General features: G+C 50.1%; 1 protein-coding gene and 1 long non-coding RNA gene across 51 annotated transcripts in view; one reads left to right on the top strand and one right to left on the bottom strand.

Moving 5' to 3' along the window:
- The window catches only part of LRRFIP1 (LRR binding FLII interacting protein 1), a 160,538-nt gene that overhangs the window by 83,328 nt on the left and 59,627 nt on the right, over positions 1 to 17,583 (bottom strand). For 8 of the 50 annotated variants that reach the window (XM_043462126.1, XM_043462087.1, XM_043462089.1 and 5 more), the window contains exon 1: positions 9,551 to 9,937. The exons of 7 other annotated variants lie outside the window; for them this stretch is intronic. In XM_043462126.1, the coding sequence (XP_043318061.1) occupies positions 9,551 to 9,616 (66 nt within the window). In that variant the 5' untranslated portion in view covers positions 9,617 to 9,937. Of the gene's footprint in view, positions 1 to 7,925; positions 8,269 to 9,550; positions 10,056 to 17,583 lie in introns of those variants that run through there. 35 more of the 50 variants (XM_043462133.1, XM_043462093.1, XM_043462098.1 and 32 more) reach the window with 19 other exon arrangements.
- LOC122437302 lies at positions 10,221 to 11,554 on the top strand. The gene is made up of 2 exons (XR_006268218.1): positions 10,221 to 10,560; positions 10,763 to 11,554. It is a non-coding gene; the product is annotated as an uncharacterized LOC122437302 (long non-coding RNA).

Here is a 17,583-nt window from a genome sequence, read left to right as displayed (position 1 = left end):
TAGTTATGGTGCATGGGCTTAGCTGTTGATATGTGGGATCTTCGTTCCCAGATCAGGGATCAAATCTATGTCCTGTGCATTGGAAGGTAGATTCTTAACCACTGGACCATCAGGTAAGTTCTATATTTCTTTTTCTTGTCTGATTGCTATGGCTAGGACTTCCAATATTATGTTGAATAGAAGTAATGGGAGCAGGCAACTGTGTCTTATTCCTGAATTTGGCAGGAAGGCTTTCAGCTTTTTACCATTGAGTATTACGTTGATGGGCTTCCCTGGTGGCTCAGAGGTTAAAGCGTCTGCTTCCAATGCGGGAGACCCGGGTTCGATCCCTGGGTTGGGAAGATCCCCTGGAGAAGGAAATGGTAACCCACTCCAGTATTCCTGCCTGGAGAATCCCATGGACGGAGGAGCCTGGTAGGCTACAGTCCACGGGGTTGCAAAGAGCCGGACACGACTGAGCGACTTCACTTTTCTTTTCTTTCTATTACGTTGAATGTGGGTTTATCATAAATGGCTTTTTATCACATTGAGATATGTTCCCTCTATAACCATTCCGGTGAGAGGCTGAATATTGTCCAATGCTTTTTCTACATCTACTGAAGTGATCATGTGGTTTCTATCCTTTTGTTGATGTGATATATCACACTGATCAATTTGCTGATGTTGAACCATCCTTGTGACCCTGAAATGAATCCAACTTGATTGTGTGTATGATCCTTTCTATGTATAGTTGTATTTGGTTTGCTAATATTCTGTTGATGATTTTTGCATCTACATTCATGAGCGATATTGGCCTGTAGCTTTCACTTTTTTGTAGTGTCTTTGTCTGGTTTTGGCATCAGGGTGTTGGCTTCACAGAATGAATCTGGGAGTGTACCCTCTTCTTCAGTTTTTGGAATAGTTTAAGAAGGATACATATAAGTTATTCCTTGAGTGTTTGGTAGAATTCCCAAGTGAAGTTGTCTAGTCCCAGACTTCTGTTTGCAGGGAGGTTTTCCCCCCTAAATTTCAGATTCTATTTAACTTCTAGTGGTCAGTCTGTTCAAATTAATTGTTTCTTCCCAAGTTTTGTCAGGCTGTGTTTCTAGAAACTTGCCCATTTCTCCTAGGTTGTCCAATTTATTGGCATACAGCTGTCCATAGTATTCTCTATGATTCTTTGTATTTCTGGGGTCTCCGTTCTTATTTCTCCTCTTTCATTTCTTCTTTGATTTGGGTCCTTTCTCTTTTCTTCCTTGGTGAGCCTGCCTAGAGGTTTGCTGACTTTGTTCATCCTTTCAAAACACCAGTTCTTGGTTTCATTGAACTTTTCTAATTTTTTAATCTCTATTTTACTTATGCATGCTCTGATCTTTATTATTTTGCTGAGTTGACTTGGCTACAGGAACTGACAACAGGACCAACTTTTGTTTTCTGCATAAACCCCCAACTCCTCATATGCAGTAGATTCTAAAAATAGCATGCTATTCAAAGCGACCAAGTAGATGGGGCCATGTGTTCTCCCACACAGGCAGGAGCAGGAGAGGAACATTCCGGCTGGCAGTTCAGACTCAGTGGCGATCCGGGTCTCTGTATGTGTGTCCACGGCCCTCCCCGTGCCTCTCGGTTTCCACGGGCATTGCACTCCAGTCTCGAATTTCATCTTTCCAACCCCCTCGCTCAGGCAATCGTGGTAAGTCTCTCCACGAGGGGGCCTGCTTTTTCCAGCCACGACTGTAATTATGATCGCCAGGGAGGAGAAGGCACTTTGGGATGATGCTGTCAGGGAGCATGTGCCAGCTCTCAGAGGGCATTTAGGAAATGCCGGGGGGAGGGGGCAGGTGTTGGGAAGTCACAGTGATTGGAGCAGAGACTGAAGGCATTTGGGGGCAGGGCATGGCATGCCAACCATCCTGTCCTCGGGCAGGCCTGCACAACGAGGAACTTTCCCACGGGCTACTCAAGCAGAGCCAAAAACCACATTTATAACTCTCAGACCTACAAACTGATTTCGACTCACACGTAAATTCAAAATACGTCATGAGTAGTTTCAACATATTTTGAATATTCCAGGAATGCAATCTGCATGGAAATCAGGAAAGATTATACATGACTTTGTTCCGAACCTTCCCAAGAGTTAGTCACAATATTCACATTCTGTTCCTGCATTTTACTTTCATTTGATTTCTTTTTAATGTTACAGTTCAAACATTATATTGACTTGAAATTATGTGTGAAGGTAGTTTCTACCACCTAGGAATTTCATTTCAGGTTTAGTAACAAGGATATTAAAAACTTTTTATAAAAAGGGACATTGGGCCTGACATGACTGGGAACCCCTTTTTTAAAACTCTGGGGTGCGACAGGGATGCTGGACCTGTCTGTTGCATGTCCACACTTGTGGAAACAGCCTGACCACAGGTTCAGGGCACAGGCCTGGGGGCCAGTGCTGAAGCCACAAAATAAACAAGTTACCAATTTTACTTGATGATGTGGAGGACATACAGCTAAGGATTAATCAGGTTAAAGTTTAATCAGTTATTTAAAACACCATGTTGCCATCAAAATCAAATCAGATGAGTTATGGACCATAAAACGATCATGGAATTTTACGATAGAACAGCAACCTTCAAAGAAGCTTTGACCTCACAAGGCCACCCGTGTCTGGGCCCAGAGATGGAGTCCTAGCATCGCATCCTCTGGTCTCAGGGGACCAGGCATAGAAACCACCTCTCCAGGTGGTGGTGTTCTCAGCAGGGTCCGGGGTTTCCAAAGACTGAGACTGTCCTGAGAGGGGTCTCAAGACCAAGCTGGGAGTTCTGGCTCTGCCGCTGGCCCATTATGTGAACTTGGACAAATTACATCACTTTGGAAACCGGGTGACATGATCTCTGGGAGCTTGCTTTGCCTCTGAAATGTTTGCTCTACATAGAGGTGAATTATCTGTTACACTGAGACAGTCCACAGAGTTCTCTTTCCCCATTTTGCTACTGGAAATCTCCTGACTTTGCTTCTCAGAGAAACACACCAAAGAACAAACATTTTAATCAGGAACAAAAGTATTCATGTTACTTAACAGACAGCAGGCTAATAGCAATTACCTATTCAAACTTCACAAAACAATCTTCAGGTTAGCACGACCCGCACTCAAGCTGATGAATAAAAACAGTGCACACTTAGGGCTTCCCTGGTGGCTCAGCGGCAGAGAATCCGCCTGCCAATGCAGGAGACACGGGTTCAATCCCTGGTCTAGGAAGGTCCCAAATGCCGCGGAGCAACTAAGCCCAGTGCCACAGCCACGGGGCCTGTGCCCCGGAGTCTGAAAACCGCACCCACCGAGCCCACAGGCCACACGGCGGGGGCACGTGCACCCACAGCCCGCGCTCTGCAGCGAGAGAGCCACTGCCACGAGGAGCCTGTGCACCCCAACAAAGAGCAGCCCCCGCGCTGCAACTAGAGAAAGCCTTGTGCAGCAAGACCCAGCACAGCCAAAAGTAAAACTAAATAAATAAAAACTAAAAAAAAACAGCGTACAGTATCTTCCGTGCAAGAAGTTTTCTTGCTGTTCAGTTCAGTTCAGTTCAGTCGCTCAGTCGTGTCCGACTCTTTGCGACCCCATGAATCGCAGCACGCCAGGCCTCCCTGTCCATCACCAACTCCTGGAGTTTACTCAAACTCACGTCCATCGAGTCGGTGATGCCATCCAGCCATCTCATCCTCTGTCATCCCCTTCTCCTCCTGCCCCCAATCCCTCCCAGCATCAGGGTCTTTTCCAATGAGTCAACTCTTCACATGAGGTGGCCAAAGTATTGGAGTTTCGGCTTCAGCATCAGTCCTTGTAATGAACACCCAGGACTGATCTCCTTCAGGATGGACTGGTTGGATCTTCTTGCAGTCCAAGGGACTCTCAAGAGTCTTCTCCAACACCACACTTCAAAAGTATCAATTCTTCGGCGCTCAGCTTTCTTCACAGTCCAACTTTCACATCCATACCTGACCACTGGAAAAACCACAGTCTTGACTAGACAGACCTTTGTTGGCAAAGTAATGTCTCTGCTTTTTAATATGCTATCCAGGTTGGTCATCACTTTCCTTCCAAGGAATAACCGTCTTTTAATTTCATGGCTGCAGTCACCATCTGCAGTGATTTTGGAGCCCCCCAAAAATAAAGTCTGACACTATTTCCACTGTTTCCCCACCTATTTCCCATGAAGTGATGGGACCAGATGCTGTTAATACATTTTAAATGTTTTTCTGAGATGAGGGATGCTCATACTTCCTTCAATGGTCTCAACATATTGGAGCTACAAGCAAGGACACAATGGCTGCAAATAACCTCGTGTGTGACTGACAAGTGACGGGTAACAGCAGCCTGGCCTCACCTAAGCAGCGCTCCACGTGACAGGCTCCCCCCGGGCCATGCATCTGGGCTCCACGCCCTTCGCTTCACCTGCCCCGTTTAGGTTCTTCCTTGTAAACCGCATACTTCTCTTGCTGTTCAGTCACTAAATTGTATTCGACTCTTTGCAACCCCAAGGACTGTAGCCCACCAGGCTCCTCTGTCCATGGGATTCTCTAGGCAAGAATACTGGAGTGGGTTGCCATGTCATTCTCCAGGGGGTCTTCCCGACCCAGGGATTGAACCTGTCTCCCCTGCATTGCAGGTAGATTCTTTACCAATGAGCCATCTGGGAAGCCCCTCCCCAGCCCCAACCACACACAGACACACACACCTTTAAGGTGACACAAAACACTGACATTGTTCCTTCTCAAAAAAAGACTGGACGCTCCAGCAGCCCCATGCTTTCCCACGCTGGTGGCACACAATTACTAACGCCCTTTCCTCTGCCCAAGTGATACTCCTGGAACCAGCTAGGAAAGAGCCAGAAGCTCTCATCTCCATCCTCAACAGGCTCATCTGCTTGAATGGTGGGGAGGAGCTTTACAACATGTGGGAATGAGGCTGGTACCCAGCAGTTCCCACTGTGGGTTGACCCAAGTGATGGCTAAAACGTGGGTACGGTATGAACTATAGAAAAATAAAAATGCTGGCAGCTATGTGGTTTCTATTCATGTCCTTATTTAGAAAAAATAACCCATTGAGTGTTCTTTTGTCTGAAAAACTACCAAAAATAGAAAGGAAATGTTAATCAAATCAAGACTTCGGTTGCAAGGACATGTGTCCGAAGAGGCTGCCTTAGCAGAAAGAAGTCCTTCGGCCTGACCCTGGGGCTGTGCAGGCCCAGGGCTCATGAGGCAGGTTGACAACAGCAAGGGTGCTCTCCTGCCGCCTCGCCAGACCTCACCCGCGAGCAGGCAGGATGGGGGTGGCAGTGACCAGCACCAGCTCTGAACCAGCCTGCCTGGGCCCAACGGGCCCCGCGGCCTGTGGCTGTGCAGTCTTGGGAAAGTCCCCTGAACTTTCTGAGCCCATCTTCTCTTTATGTGTAAGTGGAGATAACCCAACCACCTCTGAGACCCGCCAGGGCACAGGAAGACTGCTACAGGAAATGCTAAAGAGTGCTGACACATTGGGGGTTTGGAAAACGCTGCCCGCTGTGTCCACCTGTACAGTGTCTGTCACAGCAGAGGGAACTCAGCTCAGAGGAGGCTTAGGAGACGAGGGAGGAGACGGGCATGCCGAAGCACCCACCAGGAGTGAGTCTGCTGGGGAGACACCCCACCCACACCCAAAGCCCACTCCTGTTTCTCACCCCCAGCGAGAATTCCACACCCGCTGGCCAGAGATAAGAACACAGACCTGAGGATCAGAAGCGATGCTGCTCTGATAAGAGCCAGGAGGGAAGTCCCAAGCTCTGCGACACAAACACATAAATGAAACATTTTGTTAAAACGAAAAGTAAGTCTCCACAGTAATTTAAACTACAAAGTAGCTCTCCTTCAGAGTCCAGACCAAAGTATTCACAGAGGTTTTAAAGTTCTCAACTTAGAGCAAGAAGGAGAAAACCACTTGAAACTCTGGCCCTCCCCTAAACAAATACATCAGTCTCAGAAAGGGGATTTAAGTAGTAGTCCACTAGCAAACGCATAGGAATTCTGAATCACTGAATCTTGGATGTAGTCAAAACAGTGCTTTGTTTAAATTAGAAGTCTATTTACTTTATTTTTTCTAGATAGTCTGAACAGTAAAATTCTGGTAAATCCACTCCATGAAAATATGGAAATAACCTGCTTTAAAACATACACACACACTAAAATTGGGGTGTCCCAGAGTAAAAGCAGTGAAGTAACAAAAATTCCTCTCTCTCTGACCCATGTCTAACATACAGTGAGATATAACAGCCTTCCTGCTGTAACAGGTTAGTAACCCAAACCCTATGGCCAATGGTGCACCGAGGTTAAAACTTTTAAGTATGATCAGATATTCTGGAAACACTGGCATATGAGTAACCAATCGGTCATAAACATTTCCTTTGCTGAGTCACACAGCCTGATTTTTCAAGGATAAGAATTTCCTCTTGAACATTGCCTTTTGAGGAGCAAACACATCACACCAACATGCGACCTCGTAATTCTGTGAAGACTAGATAAGAACCTTACTCTTAATCAGGTAATACTCCAATCAACTTTGTCTGAAAACACTTGAGCCTCTATAAATAACGCGATTTCCTGTGCTCAGTGTAAGTAGCAGTTTAGACTGCAGGATCTAAAAAAAAAAAAGTGTGCAAATAAGGCTTCCGCTCCGCTAACATTAGTTCAGGCTGAACAGAAACTAATTCTTAAAGAAAAGGGGAAATTGAGTCTCCATCTTTGCCCCAGTGGGACACTCTTACTACTAAGAGAAAAGACCTAACTTACTGCTTTTATATCTTAAGTGCTTGGGGAAATGATCCATCTAAAACAAACCTGGATTCCAACAACCAGAGTCTTGGGCTAAGCCGGGCCAGGCACCCTAGCACTGTGTGTTTCCACTCGCCAGGGCCAGGGGACCTGGGCACAGGTACCTACAGTGAGATGAGACTTGGGGGGTCCACGTTCCCCCTGACAGCCTCTCTCAGGATGGGGCTGGTTGTTTGTGAGGACTCAGTGCTGCTCAGTATGTGGAAAGCAGCCAGCTGACACAACCTGGCGTGGACACGGGGAAGTTACCCAAGTTAAAGAAACATGGTTTCCACACCGTCCACTCCTGCAAGGAGCCTGGACTTCCTGCTCAGATCCTGCTTTTTGCTTTGAGGAGGAGCTCGACAAATCCACTTCCTCCTGCCAATCCCAGCTCTGGCCTCACCCCCATGGGGCCCGGCCCTCCTCCTCCTTCAGTGGGGACCCCTGATCCCGGGACACAGGGTCACTTAGCACTGAACACAAGCTGGCACAAACCAGTCTGAAATGCCCACCCTTCTCTGGCTGGAATACTAATGCCCAGGGTGGCTCCTGGGTAAGTCCTTCGGACATGGCCCACCCAACACCCTACCCCCACATCACCCCACCCCACCCCACCCCACCCCACTTGTTTCCTTTCAACCACTAACGTCATAAGACAAGGACTGTGTTTTACTTCTGTTCCCCACGTTCTACTTTAAAAAAAAATTTTTGGGGGCTGTTTTTTAATTAACAACAAACCCCTCGCCAACAACCCCTTTCCCAAACAAACAAAAACTCTTACAAGTTCACAACTGATTACTGAAAATCCCTGAGACCAAGGATGTTTCACAATTCATCATTTTTGGGTTTTAGAAGGGTAATAAGAGGCATACATCATATGTTCTGTAACAACTCAGAGTAATCCTTAATCAAGTACCTTAACAGGGCTGCAGAGAAATGTACGTGCGTTCACCCTAAGAAGAATAAAGACTGAAAATAGCCTCCCATCAGCCAAATAAATGGGACCTGGGGACCTTGGCACAGGACCCCACAATATGATGAGACTTGGGAGGGGACACAAATAGCCTCCCATCACTGCCAAACGAATTCTGCTCACAACTTACAAAATAGAGAAACAGCCTTAGTTTTCTGACTGTACTGGATCCTGGAATCGCGGGCAGGAGGAGGTGGGCGCCTTCTCAGTGAGCAGCTGCTCCAGTCTCTCCCGGCACCGGCTCCCGGCAGCATCTCTGTGAGGCACACATCTCCACCAGGCCCGATCCCGGGTAAGTTAAGGCTTACGGAGACGCTGCATGGCCTGCCGTCGAGCAAGAGGTGCTGTTTCTACTCAGACCCCGCTCCCCACGGCCACTCTGTTCCTCTCCGTGCCCAGCAGTTCATTCCTCTGAGCTCAAATCTTGCCCAGGACTAACATCAGTCTGTTCTTGCCATCTATGGCTTGCCTAGGCGGCTCCTGGGAGCACCGGCCTTTCTCAGAGCATTCCCGTCCTTCTTTCTTCCAAGGGCCCGTCCCTGATGCTGACGCAAGGCTCTCTCTGCAGGTTCCCAATTAGGCGAAGGGGTAGGAACCAGCTCCAAGGGTCTGGTTCGAGGCTGGAACCTTAAGTGAGGCCAGGGGAGCACACAGAATGTGGACATTAAAAATAATACCCACCTGACAGTCCTCAGTAAGGAATGCAATTTTCAAGTGTGTGTTCACCAGAATCTATTGCTACACCTTTCTGGGGTTGACCAGGAAGCTCAGAGCAGGGCAGTCTCATTCATCTTGAACCTTCCAGAAATACTCAGCAGGTAGTTAATTCCCGCCTGGTGAAGGAGTGATTATTTGGGGCTCACACTTCAATTAAGGTTCCACAAAGGCCCAATAAAGTGGAAATCTAGGGTCTCTCTCTCTACAGTATTAACTTAATAATGTATGTCTTTTCCAAATTGCACCCTTTCACTTTTAAATATTCCCATTCATGATCAGCCACAAGCCACAGGAAAATGGGTAATTACAAACCCTCCCCACTTCATCCCCTGCCGGACTCTATCTAATGCCTCACATCCAAGGTCCCAATACTGGGTGTTGAACTGGATAACTGCAAAAGCCCACAGATGAAAGGTCCCCTCCAGACGCAGAGGCCCCAGGAGACCAGCCAAAGAGCATTTGGGAACTGAAGTCTTGGGGAACTAGAGAAGGCTCTAAGGCCCAGAGAAGGATAAGCACTCCAAACCACCCAGCCACTGGGGGTGCCAGCCTCAGGGCGAAGGCACCGCCCCTGGCCACCAGGGCCCGGGTGCTGTGTTTTGTGAAACACCAAACTAGCAGTTCCGAGTGAAACTCTAAACCACGCGCAGGTCTCAGATCTCGGCTGGATCCGCGGTCGAAACACTCAACTGGGCCGAGCCCGTCAATGCGGCCAGAGCGGACTAGACGGAGCTCCTTTTCACCTTGGCGAGGAACGCCGTCTGAGAAAACGTGCTTTCCGGGGCGCAAGGCGGGCGGCACAAACGAAACCGCTAACTGAACCGAGCACATCCCACCCCCACCCTGCCGCACATCCTCGCGAGGGGACGGACTTTCGCTTGAGGGGGTCCCCGGCCAGGCGGGGCCCACCCACACCTCACCAGGCACAGATGGTTGCGGTGGAAGGTGGTGCCCGCCCTCGGCCGGCCCCAGTACATCCACAAGGTCCAAACATTCGCAGTCAGAACCAAACGTTTCGAAGACGTGTTTTCCTCTTACCAGTCTCTGAGCTTCTGGGCTCAGGCAGTCTATCTCCTGGTTCTGCGCGGCCGCAGGGTTGGTCATCCTGCCGGCTAAAGGCCACCCTCTCACACAGCCAGCAAAGATCTTCAGTGGACGCCGGGCTCCCGGGATCCGCGGGCGTGCTCTCAGCGCAGCCGCATGCCGAGAACGGTGGGATCGCGGTGCCGGAGACGACCCGCGTGTCGGGACAGCAACCTTGCCCTCGCCCGGGCGGAGCGCGCCTCCGCGGTTCCCGGGCTCGGGCGCGGCCGCAGGGGCGGGGCGCAGGTGGCCGGGGCCGGCGGGCCGGGGCGGGGGGCGGCGCGGGGAGCCGAGGAGACAGGGCCGCCCCCTCCAGCGAGCTCCGCCCCTGCGCTCCGCCCTCGCCGCCCTCCGGGTCCAGCCGGCGCGCTCCGCCCTCACGCCGCGCCCCCCGGCGCGGTCATTAATCACCACGCAGCCGTCTCCGGCCCCCACCAGAGGAGGAGACCCCCTGCCGGCCCCGGTCGCCCACCACCCGCGGAGGGAGGGCGAACTGAGGGCCTTTGGAAAATGCGGGAGTGGGGAGGTGCGCGCGGGGCCCGGCTCCCCTTGGGGAGGGGTCGGTGCGGGGGAGGATTCTGCGCGGGGGCGGGGTCCTGGGGGGCGGAGTCCTGGGGGCGGGGTACTCCGGGGGCGGAGCGGACAGTCTCCCCAGGCCCCGGCCGCGCCCCCGCCCGCCTCCGCCTCCCTCTCCCTTCGCCCAACCCCCCCCACCCCGCCCCTGCGCCGTCGGTGCTGGGCTGCGGCCCCAAATTCAGGCCAAATTGAGCTTCTACGGACACGGCAGCCTCGCCCGAGCTCTGCAGCATCTGCTGGCCGGGGTACCCCGTTACGCGTCCCCCGGAGAAAGGGCCGCCTTCTAGGGCGACCAGAATGCGCGGCCCGCGGGGGTGAGAACAAGCATCTGAGGGCCGGGTGCGCCCCCTGCCCGGCTCCCGCTTAGGAAGCCGCGGCGGAAGAATGAGGTTCGGCGCGGATCCGGGGTCTCAGGGCCGGGGTTGGTGGGGGCGGGGGTGGGGGGGGAGGTTGGCCGCACCGTCCAGGGTCCTGCGGGAGGTCGTGCGAGGCCGGGGCCGCGCGGAGGGGGAGTGTCCGCGGCGGGACGGGGCCCCCGCGGCTCCGCACGCGCCTCCTACAGCCCCAGAACACGCGTGACTCGTTCTTTAGAAGTCCTACAAGCAAATCATGGAAACGTGTCCCGACCTCGCCAGGCCGGGGCGGGAGCTACGGGAAGGAAGCACGCAGCTTTTCATCAGAATGCCAGCCTGTCCTGGCCAAGCCCCGCGCCCGCGGCGCCCCCTGCTCCTACCCCGCGTCCAGGCGGCCCCGGCCCCTGCTGACCTTGCCCAGGGGATACGTGTTCGGAAGCCCTTCTCAGAAAAGACCACCTCCCCGCCTCAAAATGAAAACTTTCAACAGGAAGGCTGGGCCGAGGTCTCTGGAAAGGCGGCTCCAGCAAGCGTCTTGAGAGACCACCAATGCGCACTGAAATGTTACCGTCGCCCGGTTTCCCGGTCTCGATCTCCACCACCCTAACCTAGCTCCCAGTAAAGAGTCAGCGCGCGGCGGCCTGTGTGCGCTCACCTTCCCGCTCTGGCTTCAGGGGAGGGGGCTCTGGAAGGAAGGGTGTACACGTGTGGGGGGGACGGGGGGGGGGTGTGGACAGAGGAGGTTCTGGGGGGATGGGAGGTTCCAACGTTGGAGGGAGTAGGGGCAGCAGAAATGCAAGGCCAGTGAAGACCCAGAGTGGCCGCTGTGGCAGAAACAGCAGGTGTCAACAATTTTGATGAGGTCCTGAACACAGCCGCCAGGCCTTAATGCACAGCAGTGTCAGGTTCGCAAGAATAATTTTCAGAAAGACTGAAATGCATACCTTTAATACCTTGTCTTCTTGCTATAACACTTTTAAAATCTGTTAGTGTGTTAACAGTTCTTGATTAAACACGTTGGAGAAAATAATTGTAAGTTATTTTGTGTAAATACTTATGGGATTTGGGGAATCTCTGGTGGAAGGCAAAGATAATTTGAGTGACAGTTCCACGGATGAGAAGGAGAACCCGTTAATAAAATCGCCTTCTGGGAACTTTCAGTTGGAATATTCTGATGTAGATCAGCAGATTCTATAGCTACTTGCCACCTGGAACCCTATGACCACATCTCCCTGAGCCGGGCACAGGGAACAGGCTTCATTTGTCCTGCTGGTCTCAGGGCAATGCTTGTAGATACCTGCACCTCCCGCCCCACCCCCCCCAACTCCCAGGTGGCCTTCCAGTTGCTGCTGCTGCTGCTGCTAAGTCGCTTCAGTCGTGTCCGACTCTGTGCGACCCCATAGACATCAGCCCACCAGGCTCCCCTGTCCCTGGGATTCTCAAGGCAAGAACACTAGAGTGGGTTGCCATTTCCTTCTCCAGTGCAGGAAAGTGAAAAGTGAAAGTGAAGCTGCTTAGTTGTGTCCGACTCTTAGTGACCCCATGGACTGCAGCCTACCAGGCTCCTCCATCCATGGGATTTTTCTAGGCAAGAGTACTGGAGTGGGGTGCCATTGCCTTCTCCGTTCCAGTTGCTAGTTACCAGCTTTATGAAAACTGCATAGGGAAGTGGGCCCTGGAATTAAACCCTCTGGCTCAGTTCTTGGCCCTGTCACTGACTGTAGGACTGTGACCAAGTTACTTAGCCCCTGTGTCTCGAGTTTCATCTGAAACATGCTAGTGATAATGAAAGTGGCCAGGGTGAAGGGGAGGGCCCCTGGAGCACAGTCGGCGGAGCCACCTGGCTGCCTCTTGGCCCCCTGTCTTCCCCCTGCCTCCAGAAACCCCCCGCAGGGCACCCGGGCCTGCCTGCCTTGCTCTGCATCTGGAGGGAAGTTGGGCAACAACAGGTTGACATGGCTGAAAATTGGGAGAGATCGTGAGTAGCCCCAGAGAAGACAACAAACCCACAGCCCCCACAGAAGCTATGGGAAGGTCCAGCTGCAGAAGCCCCAGGTGGCAGGACACTGTCGCAGAAGAAGCAACTGGCTGATTAATTTTAGTCCCAGGAACAAACTAACAACACCAACAGTAAGATAATAATAGTAAAGGCACAAGAGATTTCTGACTCCACCCAGTAGCAGCAGCAGCTGTACCAACATCCTTCTAGATGAGAGGCCACGACATTCTGACATGTGTTCCAGCCAGCCACCCTGGGGGGACAGCTCAGACCGGTCCCAGCTGTAGGGCAAATGTCAGTCTGTATTTCAAATGCTGCAGAATTTACACTTCTCTGTGTTATTTAGACCCCAGGGCCCCAGAACACAGTGTAGAGGGTGTAGTTGCCTTCATTTTGATATAAGCAGCTCTCCAATGAGAAGGGGCCCTCCTGGGGCCCCCTCCCGACAGTGCCCACCACCCCCCCCACCCCCCCCCGCTCTTGTTTTTTAAACTCACCAAGGACACTTGTGAGGATGACTACTGAGTGGCGCCTACACACTTGGTGCTGGGAAAGTCCACGCAGAAGTCAAAGAAAGTGACATTTTGTTGAATGGAAACCATGGACGTGCACTACATTTTCACCCTGGTGCTCACAGCTTTAGGTCACGAGCCGTGTGTGTGTGCTCAGTCGTGTCCGACACCGAGACCCTGTGTACTGCAGCCCACCAGGCTCTTCTGTCCATGGGATTTTCCCGGTGAGAATACTGCAGTGGGTCACCATTTCCTCCTCCACTAGGCAGAGTAATCTAAATCCTTTATATTGGGAAAGACAAAACCAGAATCACCTAAGAGTGTCAGGTAAGAAGAAATCAGACAAGAAGCCCCCAGGTTCTATTTTCAGGGAGGTTGGCAGAAGAAACCCAGGGCACCTTTGAAAGATCTGAGCTACAAAATGGGGGAGGGGGACAGGGGAGGGGTCAGGAAGAGGGTGGCCATCCATCCTGACTGCTCCAGTGTGGGCCCAGGGTCTTTATATAAAGAGCTGTGAGGTCAATGACACAGGTTCTATTTTCCCTTCTTTTGGTCAAGATCCCTACTTTCACTCCTTCCAAGCTGCTGGCAGCCACTCACCTACAAGCACCCAGGTACTGTCTAAACCCAGGGACTCTGTCCTGAGAAGGGCCTCAGGTTTTGTGAAAGCTCCAATTGTCCCAGGCATTCCTAAAAGCCACCATGCTTATGCTGCTTGGAGCCGTCCCCCCAAAAGTGTAATGTCCCAGATCTCAAAAGCAGTTCTCCAATGCACAAGAAGATTACGTGTAGGAATTTAACTTCTTAAGGGACGCCTAATAAAGGACAAAAAGGTAAGTAGAATGATCTAACTTTGTTCTGGGAACATCAGACTCATAGCTCACCAGCAAAGGCCACAACATTTAACCACTTTGGGGCCACACCCTAACTCGTTTACTGGTCTCCATGGTGTTGGGCTGTTGCTAGGTTCACCAGCATCGCCTGCTTCTGTGGTTTGGTTCTGAAAGCTACAGCAACCAAGACAAACCCTTCCAGGTTTGCAGGACAAGGCAAAGGGCCGGCAGGGAGAGCAGGGTGGTTCTTGGCCACCTCGCTGTTTAGATAACTTGCACAAAACCATTTTTCCAAATCATAGCCATCACAGCTGTTTTTCATGAACATGAATCACCAGTCATATTGGTTTCAGCAGAATAAACATTTCTATATTACTTCTACAAACAGTGAGCTTACATGCACAACTTCCCATGGATCCCTTTGACTAAAATAAAAAAAAACACTCCATATTGTAAAGCTGGTTCATAAAGCGATTACCGAGACTTGCACCACACCTTTCAGTTTACAAAGCATTTTACACAGGCATGCCTTGGAAATACTGTGGGTTTGGTTCCAGACCATTGCAATAAAGTGAGTGTCATAATAAAGAGTCACAAGAGGTTTTTGCATCCTAGCAAATAAAAAAAGATGTTTGCACTACACTGTAGTCTATTAAGCATGCAAAAGCATTATGTCTAATAAACAATGTATATGCCTTAATTTAAAAATTGTCATTGTTGTTCAGTCACTCAGTGATGTCTAACTCTTTGTGACCCCATGGACTGCAGCATGCCAGGTTTCCCTGTCCTTCACTATCTCCTGGAGCTTGCTCAAAGTCATGTCCATTGAATCGGTGATACCCAATCCAACCACCTCATCCTCTGTCATCCCCTTTTCCTCCTGCCTTCAATCGTTCCCCACATCAGGGACTTTTCCAGTAAGTTGGCTCTTCACATCAGGTGGCCAAAGTATTGGAGCTTCAGCTTCAGCATCAGTCCTTCCAATGAATATTCAGGACTGATTTCCTTTAGGATGGACTGGTTGGATCTCCTTGCAGTCCAAGGGACTCTCAAGAGTCTTCTCCAACACCACAGTTCAAAAGCATCAATTATTCAGTGCTCAGCTTTCTTTGTGGTTCAGCTCTCACATCCATACATGACTACTGGAAAAACCATAATTTTGACTATATGGTCAGCAAAGTGATGTCTCTGTTTTTTAATAAGCTGTCTAGGTTTGTCATAACTTTTCTTGCAAGGAGCAAGTGTCTTTTAATTTCATGGCTGCAGTCACCATCTGCAGTGATTTTGGAGCCCAAGAAAATAAAATCTGTCACTGTTTCCATTGTTTCCCCATCTATTTGCCATGAAGTGATGGGACCGGATGCCATGATCTTAATTTGTTGAATGTTGAGTTTTAAGCCAGCTTTTCCACTCCCCTCTCTTATCTTCAAGAGGCTCTTAATTTAAAAATACTTTATTGCTAAAGAAATGCTAATCATCATCTGTGTGTGTGCTCAGTCCCTCAGGCATGTCTGACTCTTTGCGACCCCATGGACTGTAGACTGTCAGGTCCCTCTGTCCATGGGATTCTCCAAGCAATAATACTATAGTGACCTGCCATGCCCTCCTCCAGGGGATCTTCCTGACCTAGAGGGGTTGAACCCTAGTCTTCTGCATCGCAGGCAGATTCTTTACCACTGAGCCACTAGAGAAGCCCTAACCATCATCTGAACCTTTGGCAAGTTATAATCTTTTCACTGGAGGAGGGTCTTGCCTCTGTGTTGAGGTTGCTGAAGGCTAAGAACTGCTGTGGCAATTTCTTTTTCTTTTTAAAATTTTTTTTGGCAATTTCTTGAAATAAAATGACAGTGAAGTTTGCCACAGTGATTGATCCTTCCTTTCACAAACGATTTCTCTGTAGCATGCAATGATGTTTGATAGTATTTTTTGTCCACAGTAGCACTTCTTTCAAAATTGGAGTCCTTCCTCTCAAACTCTCTTTATCAACTAAGTTTATGGAGTATTCCAAATCCTGTGTTGACATTTCAACAAATCTTCACAGGAGTAGATTGCATCTCAAGAAACCATTAACATTGCTTGTCCACAAGAAGCAAACTCTCAGTCATAAGTTTTGTCATGTTGTTGCTGTTCAGTTGCTAAGTCATGTCTGACTCTTTGCAACCCCGTGGACGGCAGCATGCCGGGCTTCCCTGTCCTTCACCATCTCCCAAAGTCTGCTCAAACTCATGTCCAGTGAGTCAGTGAATGTCATTTAGTCATGCGGTTGCAGGAATTCAGGCACACCTTCAGGCTAATTCTAATTCTAGTTCTCCTGCTGTTTTCACCACATCTGAAGTTACTTCCTCCACTGAAGTGTTGAGCTCTCAAAGTCATCCATGACGGTTGGAATTAACTTCTTCCAGACTTCTGTCAATGTTGATATTCTGAGCTCTTCCAATGAATCACAAATGTTCTTAATGGCATGTAGCATGGTGAATCCTTTTTAGAAGGCATTTAATTTACTTTGCCCAAATCCATCAGAGGAATCACTATCTACGGCAGCGATAACCTAATGAAACATATTTCTTAAATACAGGGTTGCCACAAACCTTCTATTTGTAAGAGAAAAAAAAGCAAACCACAGTATCTTTGAAGTGCAATAAAGTGAAGCACAATGAAAAGAGGTCTGCCTGTACACACTGAGGCCCACAAAGGTGGTATCATGTGTCCACAGAGGAACATTGGAAGAGTGGAGCCCAGTTTTTAACCCAAGTCCAAGCCCTTAGTGTCCAGTACACTGTCTGACACAGAGGAGCTCCGTGTCCGAGCCAGCCAGGGATGCTCACTGGAACAGACAGTCAGCAGACAGGCTGCCTCCCTGGGCTCAGTCTGGACCAGTAGCCCCATCTCCCACTCCATGGGTACTGACAAAGTCATGTACCCAGATCAAGGTCTTCTGGTAAGACCAGAGCACTGGGAGGAGCGTCAGATGAGGGAGTCAGGCCCTGCATGCCATTCACCTCCCAGTCAGCTGGCCCAGCTCAGGCCACAGTGGACTTGACCCTCGAGCCAAGATCCTGACAGCCTCCAGTGGACACAAATATTGCGGGCAGGTGACTGGACAGAGAGAGAGCTCGTTTCTGGCACACAGACAGCTCCTGCTTACTGAGCACCCACCCTGGGCCGGGGGTCCTACGACCACATCCTTCAGCCTCACTCCTGCCTGTGTGGTCCTCACTGTCCCCCAGGACCGAGTGGGCTCTTCAGGGATGGGCGCACGTGCTCACCTCGGGGAATGGAGGGCAGTTCATAAATGACGGATGGATGGATGATTCTCCCGGGAAAACGAGGGACTTCGATAACTTCTCATCAACTCTCACTAATCTTGTGTATTTTATATTTTTGCAGCAACTGAGAATGGAAACTCTCTTCTAAAAGTAGCATGACTTTAGGAATTTTTTTTTTTCTGCATAACTACCTAGTACCCAGCAATTCACCACACTTCTTTTTCATTTAATATATATGTTTAAAATTCCTTTGGATTTTCTAAGCAAGGTGATGAGTTCGAGTTTTGGTTGGGCTGAACAGGAAGTGGGGGCAGAAAGCCTTATTAGAAGTGTCCAACGGGTGCTTTGGCACCACAAGTATGAACTGGTTTAAGGTGATGAGGAAAAGGGTAGCACGCGTATAACAGGAATTAGGCTGAAGGAAGGAATCTGGGGATCCCTACATTTCA

The sequence above is a fragment of the Cervus canadensis genome, chromosome 2 (assembly GCF_019320065.1).
Source record: "Cervus canadensis isolate Bull #8, Minnesota chromosome 2, ASM1932006v1, whole genome shotgun sequence".
NCBI lineage: Eukaryota > Metazoa > Chordata > Mammalia > Artiodactyla > Cervidae > Cervus > Cervus canadensis.
The sequence above is the reverse complement of the archived record's forward strand: the minus strand, read 5'-3'. Positions and strand labels throughout refer to the sequence as shown.